Genomic DNA, 10735 nt, shown 5'->3' with positions numbered 1-10735 from the left:
GGCATCAGTGTAGCTTCAGCGGTCACTAAGAGAAACAACTGGATTGTCTCTTCAAGGATGAACTGGAGCTTACTGGAAGCAAATGCAGTTTACTACACAAGTCTTTAGAAATTTTGTATGGCTCCTCTTGCAGATAACTATTGTTCTGTGTGCTTTGGGGTTTCAATTGACTGTGTCCTGGGTGGGCTCAACAGATAGGGAAATAGGGAGTTTAGCAACCTCATTGATCATGAAGAAGAACTAGGGCTTAACCTTCATCACACTTTTTTATTATCCGAACAGGAAAACAGGCAATAATTTTACATAAAGTAAGAAGGACACAAATTGGGTACATGGCATCATGCTGCAGCCTTATTCAAATGAATACAATTGTATTTTTTAAAACTATCAGAATAAATAAATATTATACATCTTTGCATTGCCAGATAGTGAATCCTACAGCACATAACTGTCACATTACAGCTTAATTTTTACAGTAAATTTTATGGTACATAGTTTTGATTCCAGATATGGCAGACATGCATGTTTGTGATTGGGAAGAGCTGTCAATTCCAAGATGAGGATTTCCTGGAGATTTGGAGGTAGAGCCTGGCAAGGAAAGAGTCTGGGGAGGGGTGGGACTTTAGTAGTGTATAATGCCATAGGATCAACCCTCCAAAGCAGTCAGCTTCTCAAAAGAACGAATCTCTGTAGTCTGGAAATAAATTGGAATTCTGGGAGATTATCAGGTCCCACTTGGAAGTTGGCAACCCTACCGTTGGTCAAGTTGAGTTCAACTGGGGTTACCAGGTCTCCCTGGACTCAGCAGAGGATGGAAGTAGGTTTGCCAGATTAGGGTTGGGAAGCTCCTATAGATCTAGGGATGGAGCCAGAGGAGGAATCTCTCTGGGGTACACTGCCAAGGAGTTCATCCTTTAAAACATCCATTTTCTCAAAGTGAACTGGAAGTTAGCTAAAATTTTGTGGTCTGGAAGTTAGCTAAAATTCTGGGGGATCTCTAGGTCCCATCAGAAAGCTGGCAGCCTCATGTTAAACCAAGTGACTTAACATAGCAGATTTCATAATTTAACTCTTGCAGGAGAAATCCAAATTTATTGACCCTCCTAATTGACTAACAAGTTTCATGACCCACAGAGGACAATCAAATATGATACTTTGTTCATAGCTCATGAAAGATATCTTGACTATATTATAGCATATCTCTACAAGAGATGATCACACTCACTGTTGTATTATACCCCAAGGGACAATAGCTGCCAATACCAGTAGGCAGGAAAAAGATCCTTATTGGTAAATGCGGCTGGGGACTTACCTCACCCAAGCTGCTATTGATGAAGTGGCTGGGGCGGGTGGGAGAAGGGCACACGTGGCCCCCACGGGGGAAAAGGAGCGTGTGTGCGGGGAGAGGGCAGCGGATGCATGCGCTGGCACCTATAAAAGGCGTGAGGAGCATTGTGTCACCCTCTTTTCCCCCTACAGCCCTGCAGCGAGCAGTCGGCTCCAACCCACCCATGCTGTTTTGAAATAGTTTGGTTATTCTGCTTTGAAGCATGTGTTGTGTTTTAAAAAAATCATTTACTGTTTACTGTCACAGCTTTTGGTAGGGTGGCATTGACACGGACAGAAAGCCTGCCAGAGATAGTTTGAGCAGGGGATTGAACTAAGAAGGGCTGGGGCCCCATTAAGTTGGGGCGGCTTAGAGCGGGTTAGGCCAACCCAGATGAATGGCTGGAAGCTTGCTGAGCCTGGTGGCCTGCATGGCCGGAGAAGGTTTGCGCCTCACTCCGGCACACTATGGTGACCCAGTGGGTGACCCAAAGGGTGACCCAGTCACAAAAAGGGGATCTGGGCTCCCAGAGGTGGAGGCAGATGGCTCCCTGGTGCCACTGTGCAAACTGCTATAGGTTTACAGAAGGGGCAGGCACAAGCCCATGTCAAGCTTTGTGCCAACAATGTTCAGGTGTTAAATAAAAGCTGTGGCCATGTTTAAGCCATCCTGGTGTCTCTGTCCTTATTCCGCCCAAAAGCCCACTGCAAGTTTATTACTCTACAACTTCCTTTGAACCCTTGTTTATTAATATCCACACCAGAGCTTGTTGCTTTGTCCTCTTTGCTCAGATTACATAAGATGCCAGTATCAACCAGTTTTAGTAGCCATTATAAAATCGTACATCACATCTGTGCCTCACAGTGTGTTCAGGTTATGTCTTCAGTAGGCCTCTCCCCCCAGTTTAGAAGAGCCTGGGTTTTTTTGTCATTGAGCCACAACTATCGTCTTCCAGGGTTTTTTTGAAGCATGCCAAACAAACAAACAAAAAATTATCTGATAACTTCAGGCCCCAAAAAATTAGTTAATATCTACTCTTATAAACAAATTCAAAATAAATATTGTATATATTGATTCTTTTGCATGAGTTTTTCTTTCCTCCAGGGTTTCCCCTCCTTTCTGCCACTCTCTCTCTCTCTTTAACTTAAAGGTAAAGGTAAAGGTATCCCCTGTGCAAGCACCGAGTCATGTCTGACCCTTGGGGTGACGCCCTCTAGCGTTTTCATGGCAGACTCAATATGGGGTGGTTTGCCAGTGCCTTCCGCAGTCATTACCGTTTTACCCCCCAGCAAGCTGGGTACTCATTTTACCGACCTCGGAAGGATGGAAGGCTGAGTCAACCTTGAGCCGGCTGCTGGGATTGAACTCCCAGCCTCATGGGCAAAGCTTTCAGACGGCTGCCTTACCACTCTGCCCCACAAGAGGCTCTTTTCTCTTTAACTTACTGAAGGGTTTTGGACTTCTTATTCATTTTGGTTAAATATATATGAGAGAGGACAGTGGAGCCAAGCAATAGCTTCAGTCAGAGTCAATAACTGTATCTGGAAGCCTGATTTTGTTATGTTTGATAATGAACAAGAAACTGAAAATATGAGATTTAAATCTGCATGGGCTGAGAAGAATCTTAGTGATACAGATGAATGGCAGTAATATTTTTGAATTGTTCTCATACAAACAACCCAGGGACCTGCAAAGTATTGTGGGAAGGGGAAACAATTTTGAAATTCTGCCAGCCACCAACATTCCCCACTCCAGAATTCTATAAGCTCTCCTTTCCCCCTTTAACTGTTTCTGAATACTTCTCAATATTTCATGCCTTCTGGAGCATATTCAGACAATTGAGCGGAGAGGGTTTCTTTTGATTAATTGACAAAGTCTTGTTTTTTTCTGTATTTCCAAGGAATCCTCTGAGTCAGTAAAAAGTTATTTGATTCTCAGGCAGCGACATCTCGGTAATCAATTGAGGTGCCTGCTGTGTCTAGCTGCTCTGATTGTAGCTGACCATCACTATGTTCATTTAATTGCCTCAAGAACTAAGAAACCTCCTTCCTGAGCCACCAGTTCCGTTTTTAAATAAGAAGTAATGTTTAAAAAAACCCACTTAGCAAGCTTTATAGAACTTGAAATTGCACCTAGTCCTATAAAAATAAAGATCACAGCAGTAAATAGGTTGTATATAAGGATGACTAGAAACCTAGATGTGTATTTGGATATGACATGAATCAAGAACACAGAATTTTCCTCCAGGCACCAATTTTCCCATCAAAAATCCACTCTTGGCTGTTTTAAATCCCCATAAGGAAAAAAAGATTCCTCTTTTATGTCCTGTGTTACCCTATTTCCAGTGAAGGAGAGAGTTGGGACTAGAATTAAACCTAATCTTTCCCCTCTGTGGCAGCCAAAAGATCCAGTCCCAGACCTGTTGTTATGTGTATCTTATACTACCACAATTCTTAAGGGACTGATGATACATTTCTCATGAGCTTGTTATTGCATTTGGAGAGCTAAATTTACAGCTACCACTAAAACTCTTGGACAATATAGGCATGTAGTATTGTCCCTTAAGAGAAGTGGGCGTGGAAGTACGATGTGGCAGTCAGCCAATCAACCAGTAGATCATTTACCATTTCCATTGTGAAGACATGGGATGTAGTAAGGTCTAGTGATGTTAATGGCCATCCAAACTTCTGCGAACAGCCACATAACCCCTGGGGAACTTTCTTGTAACCCCAGGGGTCTCTGGAACCCTGGTAGTGAATTCCTAATTCAGTGGCATCAGCCTAAACTTTGAAAATCGGTAATACAGTTTAGCTGGAAAACACCCCCTCTCCCTGGACTTAGAAGCTCTACCGTAAGCACTTAAAGCAAAAGGTGAAGCTTTTTTAAAAAACAAAAATCAGAATTATTATGAAGTATGGCTTTTGGCTGAGAAAAGGATGAAGTTGTATTGCAAGTGTTTCAAGATGTCAGCTTGATTTTAACTAGAACTTTTTACTACTGTTTAAGAAACAAGACTAAGGCTTATTCCCACTCCCTCGCCAAGACTAAATAACATACAGTTGGAGATGACAGGAAAAAGTGTATATATTTTGTTTCCATTGTTCTGGGTTATGAACAACTGCCACATACTAAAGTATGAAAAACTAAAAACTGAACTCGGGCATTGAAGTCACATATAATAAAATCTGACTGATTGATAATTGACAAGCCTGTCGGGAGAGGCAGGAAATAAATCTAATAATTATAATTATAATAATAAAGTGACCAGATCAGCTGCCACATTCTAACTTTGTACTTTGTTCAAAGGCCCCATAGGAAATTTTGTCTACCTGGTTCTTTCTGTTGGTGCACAGTTTTGTGAGCATACTCACATTGGCAGAGTTACAGTGCTCACTGACTTCTGCACTCTAGGGCTGTGCCAGGCCAGCTTTGTGTCCTCCCCTTGTTATCCAGCACACTGAATTGGCACCATGAGGCACAGAAAATTTGGCTATTGCTGCATTTTCTAGTTAGGTCACCTATAACTGGTGTCAAACAGTCCCGTGGGCTGGAGAAGAGTCTCCAAATCTAGTCAACCTGTACTTCAGCACCAAGACACTAAATTATTGGATTGGGACACACATCCCATATTTTCCCTGAGGGAGTTAGTTTAACCCAGGCACACACAAACAGCCTGCCTTCTGTGTTTTTGGGATGAATATCAAAGTTCCCTCACTCTGGGATTTAGCTTTTATGAGAATTTTTATAGCTGGCCTTAGCCTTATATGGTGCTAAATTCTGAAGTATGCAGATTGTTCCCAGAGATCACAGGGATCTTAGCATAACCCAACTAAGGTTGGTGGACTTGTATGCTTTTCAAGTGCTAGTCAAGCATTGTGATCCTGGTCAGCTCCCGTGGACATCAGTCCCTGTGCTTGTTTTATTTTTGTGTTTTTTAAGCCCAGAATTTTCATCTGAAACCAAGTGTAATTTGCCACAGGACAGACTTTTTTCTTGATTCTGTTTTAAATCTATCACTCTGCTCTTCAAAGAAACGTAACAGCTGGCGTAACAGCGCATGAAGGCAATACATAATCTTTTAATTATAGTTCATTATCCAAATTAGTCCCTAATGCTTTATGTAAAACTTGTAAATGAAAAAGTGTGTGAAAAGAGAATTAAAAAGAAGTGAAATTGGATGAGAATCTTTGGGGATTTGTTTGTAGAAAGAAATTCTAGTACTTTCATTCATTGTTCCTCACACATTTTTGTAGAAAGAAATTCTAGTACTTTCATTCATTGTTCCTCACACATTTTGTTCCAGAAGGTAGATACTATCCAATCAGCAGTGCATAAACAGGCACTAAATCTTAACCATCTCCAGTTCTGACATTTGGCAGCTATAGATAATTTGGAGACAAAATAGCAGAGGGAGAGGTAGGATCTTTCTCTGTCACACCACCCCTGAAACACTGACCACACAAAACCAGCCTGACAAGGAGTTGGGCTTTTTTTCTGTTTACAGTGTTGGTTCTTTTTCTATCTACTAGATATTTCTAAAGGTAAAAGTAAAAGGAAGGGGAAGTGCTTTATAATTCTGCATAGGGCCACACTGATGTTAACACACAAGTAAGGGGATGTTTCCAACATTATACAAAATATATACAGTCAGTAGTAACTTCTGTCTCCTCCCCCATCCCAGAGTAACAAAGCAATCAACACATTTTTCATAGCATAATTTAAATAATATTTTGGAGTATTATATAGTTGACTCACAGTTTTGAAGATAATTTCACATTTTAAACCTCTCTTTTCTGTGGGGGTTTTTTAATGGGCCAGGGGGAAACAGGCAGAAGCAATACTTGATGTGGGAACCAGAGCTACAGGAGGAGACGGAAAGAAGTCAACGTTTCCCCATGAAAGTGAGCTCCTTAATGCAGGACAAAATGGAGGGCTGTGTCACAAGGCAAGGGCATGATGCATTATGTTATGGTCATCCATTGGTTGGTCTCTTTCACGTTCCTGGTTGGGTGTTCAGTTTGGTAAAGTGTCCAGTCCCAGAGAAGCAGCATGTTGCTTTGCTCGCAGGCGCAGGTTCTCAATGCTGGTTGTTTTACTGTTCAGGCTTGGAAGAGAGGAGGAAGCCTGCAGGAGAGGAGAGGACCACACCTGCTGAGCATGGGAGAGTGACTGGTAGTAAGACTGGCAGTGCAGGGAGCTTAGGGGTGCCATGTTGACATTCATGCCCAAATAAGGCATGGCAGAAGGGGTCCCCATTTCAAAGGAGGAGTAATGGACCAAGTTGTTTGTGGCTGCCATGTGTTGACGGAACTGCTCTTGCAGGCGGAAGAGGCTGAGGGGCGATGAAGAATAGGAGTGGGTCTGAGACATACTGCTGCTGGAAGATGGTGTGGCTGTGACACTAATAGGGGAATCTGCATCAGAAGAAAATTAATAGAAATTATTTGTCATGGGAAGTAAGCCCAGAACTGTTTGCATGGTAAAAGGTGTATGCCCAACTTGCCCCAGATTCAAGGCCATTTGGGATATTGCAAACAATATAAAACTTTTGAAGTGCATGAGGTCAAAAGAGTAATCAGCCATTTTCTACTCCAGTCCTATACTGTGCTTTCCAAATCTGCCCCAAAGACATATTCTCTCAAGAGACATGTTGTTTCTTGCTTAAATTTGTCAGCAAAATGTACACTGACATTTCCACATGACACCAATAATGAAAGAGAGGTCCAAAATTGTATTTTGGTATGCAAAAATTTAAGTCTTTAACCTTTAAACATTGGATGGATCCCAGAGGTCTGTTCAGCTACTGGGAATGGTTTCTTCTGGCACTTCTGCTGATGCACTGATGGCACACTCCTTGCTAGAGGTGCCTGAAGTGTTGTGGGTGAGATCACATCATAATTGCCAGCAATTAATATGCCACTGCTTTATTGATGATTGGATCGAGTATTCATGAAACCATTTGTAGTTTGCTGGGTAGCTGCACATCTGGCACAACAGCATGCACAATCAACTTCTGTGCATAAATGCTGCTTAATAGATGTACAGTTTCCCTACCCCATGTTACTCACAATTGCTACTAGCATGCTATTGAGGCACTGAGTAATCTTAATAAATATTAAAAATTAATGCATTAGTTACCCAGTTCACATACTTGGCCATAGAAACAGAGAATCATAGAACTGGAGGGAACTCCAGGGTCATCTAGTCTAACCCCCTGCACAATGCAGGAAACTCACAACTTCCCGCCTACCTACAGTGATCTCATTCCATCCATGTTCATGCCTGAACAGGCAGGAATATATTTCCCTCTTCTCTTTTAGGTACACCACCCTTCCCTTCACCAGTATTGGTGTTTGACTGGTTTTTGACACACGTATAGTCAGTAACATGGGAAGATTTACTCTCCTCCCTTTGGTACCTTAGTACATAGTGGGGAAAATATGCAAAACAAGAAAGACCACTGGGTTGTTTTAAAAAAGGCACAACTGAACTGTACTTAAGCAAAATGGAGGGAAAGGGAACAGCCCTGAGGTAAGCCTAGCTGTTAATGCCCAACTGGAAATATAACTCCTCATGACCATGACCCTTCCATCCACTGAATGACATATAACTAGAAGTGGCACATGAACAAACACCCATTCCACAACCTTGCCAGTGCCTCTGGATGCAGCAAAAATTTCCCCACCCACATCTAGCTCATTATACATCATATCTTCATACTCATGCTGTGCAAAGGCTTTCCCTTCCAGATACAGAATGACCACCAAGGCCCCAAGTCTGTCTGCTCCTGAAATGAGCCTCTCTTTTACGTTTTACACCTGAGCGGAAGCCCTCTTGAAGCCCTATACAGAAGCAAGTGGGGTTTGTTCCTCACCTGCTTTAGGGCTTGCCCTCTTGCTGTTCAGAGTCTTGTTTTCACTCCCAGGGCTCTTGTCTGTTTTGTTCTCTTCTAATGAGATTTTGAACTCTTCCTCTCGGTCTGTCTGGTCCTCGGCTGCTGATTCACTTGCTGATTGCTCCGACAGAGTGAGGTTGAGCTCTGAATTCACCTCACTTGGCAAGTTGAGAGATTTGTCTGCCTCCGGAGTTGGAGTCTGTGTTTCTAATCCAGGAGCATCTGCCTTGCCATCACTGTGGTTGACTTCAGAATCTTTCTGTTTCTGTAGCTGCTCCTTTTGTAGGCTGCGCTGTTTCTTCCGGAACTTAGCTCTTCGGTTTTTAAACCAAACCTGCATTCGAGAGATTAAGTAGAAAAAGTAGATTAAAATTCATCCAGCATCCCCTAATAATATAGGCTGGTTCAGGCCAGAATTAAAAGTGAAGTTCCATGAAACATCATCATAATCAATATCTTTTACTTGTTTCCTTGGTCAAAAAAGAGAGGCACAATTGAACTCTTCGGCTACTTTGTTTAGGGATTTTGCAAATTTATTTATGGGAATCAAGCCTACATTGGAAAAGGATCCCTGGAATTTGAGCCTAAATCATGTTTTGGATCCATGTTAAGACTCTTGAGTAGCAGGGCTTTGGGTGACATATTTTGAATATTATTATTATTATTATTATTATTATTATTATTATTATTATTATTATTATTATTATTATTATTATTATTATTTCGATTTATTTCCCGCCACTCCCAAATGGCTCGCGGCGGGTTACAATGTCTTAAAAAACCCATTAAAACTCCCATTAAAAGACTTTAAAATGTCACAACATGGCAGCACAATAATAAGATCCCCTTCCTACCCCCATTCCTAAAAAAAGGGGGGGTGGAGGAGAAGGAGGTCAACGATGTTCAAGAAGCCCGGGGGAAACTCTAACCAAACAAGCATATGATTGTCCTTGCAATGATAGTGGGCATCAGTTCACTTTAAGTCTGAATTAATTAAAACCCTGGAAAATGGATACAATACTGTGGTGTCTGGTGTGAGGGGATTAACCCTTTCCTCTGCATTTTCTGATAAAGGTTGTGCTCCTTCCCTGAAACTGCTCTTTCTCTCAGGTATCCAAGCGTCTAAAAGTCCCACCCTCTGGCTACCATTTAGCAATAAAAATCACTCTGGAGATCCATTTTTAGACCATGTGTCTTGTCTAATCTGACTCAAAGAAGGTTCTTCTGAAAACAAGGGATGACCACATCAAAGCAAACAAAATGAGTTGGTATCTAAGCCTTGCATTGATACGAGGACTGCACTCTTGATAAGAGGCTACACTCTTCAATACATGCTAATATTCCATTAAAAGCAATGTAATAGTTTGGAAAGGGGTGGCCGCCAGGCTGTTATGACAGCTTTCATGATGTATTCAAGCCCCAACCTCCATGCGTTTAAGTATCATATGAATACTAGCAGAAATAGGTATACATCATCAGACAACATGAATGGCATTGCCTTACACAAAAATGTAAACGTAAAGAGACTACACTGCTGGAGTTAGGATGAAGCTATGGTACCATGCACAAAGCTAGGCTGTGAAACCTTATCAAAATGTTTATAGCAGTTGTAGCAACTTTTTACGGTATTATATATTATAATTTATAATTTATGATATTGTGGGGGGAACAAACAAGATGTTTGTGCACAATTCAAAAAATAAAGTGGGAAGAAAATGTAAAGGGCTGTCCAGGAAAAAGCCCCTACCATTTGCAATAGGATCGCACTACTAACATGTGGATTAAGAATAGAGACAAAGGCAATACTGTTGTGATAAAAATGATGTGAACAGATGTTTTCTGCATTCAGTGTTAATGCCAGCCTTTTCATGTGCTTTCAGGTTTCTTCAGCTTGAGACTATCAAACAAAATCATGAAAATGCTTGATTTACAAGTACCTGAACTCTGGCTTCTGGCAGATTAGTACACATTGCCAGCCTTTCCCTCATCACCACATCTGGATAGTGGGTTTTCTGGAAAGTTTTCTCCAGGGCTTCCAGTTGTTGGGCTGTGAATGCTGTGCGGCTCCTCCTTTGTTTGCGATGCTGGGAGCCATAACGGGCCTCCAAAATGATGTCTTGAAACGTACAGCCGTTGGAAGACAAAGAAGTGGCCAATTTAATTAGTGTAATTTGTGTGTTTTATACAAAACAGAGCAACTGGGCAGCTAACATAAAGCAATAGGGAAACCTCTAGTCCTGGCATCTGGAATAGTGCTGTGTATGCATTTCCTATTAGTATGACTTTTAGGAGAGTTTCTGGAATTCAACATTTGATTAAATAATTCCAGAAGACCTCTTAATCCCTCAGTTTTCTCAAATAGGGAGGACAATACATTATTACCGCATTGCTCTTCTGACAGAGAACCCCTTGAACTGGGTCTTACAGAACCATGTCCAATTCTCTGGTCTGCAGCTGGCTATTGTGAAGGATGTTGGGAAAGCAAAGATTACAGTTTGTGTATGCCCTGCATT

General features: G+C 41.6%; 1 protein-coding gene across 2 annotated transcripts in view; it reads right to left on the bottom strand.

Moving 5' to 3' along the window:
• Window positions 1–258: 258 nt before the first annotated feature.
• The window catches only part of DMBX1 (diencephalon/mesencephalon homeobox 1), a 39534-nt gene continuing 29057 nt past the window's right edge, over window positions 259–10735 (bottom strand). For both annotated transcript variants that reach the window (XM_077333876.1, XM_077333875.1), the window contains 3 exons: window positions 10160–10338; window positions 8202–8556; window positions 259–6741 (listed from right to left, as the gene is read on the bottom strand). In XM_077333876.1, the coding sequence (XP_077189991.1) occupies window positions 6341–6741; window positions 8202–8556; window positions 10160–10338 (935 nt within the window). In that variant the 3' untranslated portion in view covers window positions 259–6340. The remainder of the gene's footprint in view (window positions 6742–8201; window positions 8557–10159; window positions 10339–10735) is intronic.

This window comes from Paroedura picta, chromosome 4 (genome assembly GCF_049243985.1).
Source record: "Paroedura picta isolate Pp20150507F chromosome 4, Ppicta_v3.0, whole genome shotgun sequence".
Taxonomy (NCBI): domain Eukaryota; kingdom Metazoa; phylum Chordata; class Lepidosauria; order Squamata; family Gekkonidae; genus Paroedura; species Paroedura picta.
This window is presented reverse-complemented; position numbering and strand designations above follow the sequence as displayed.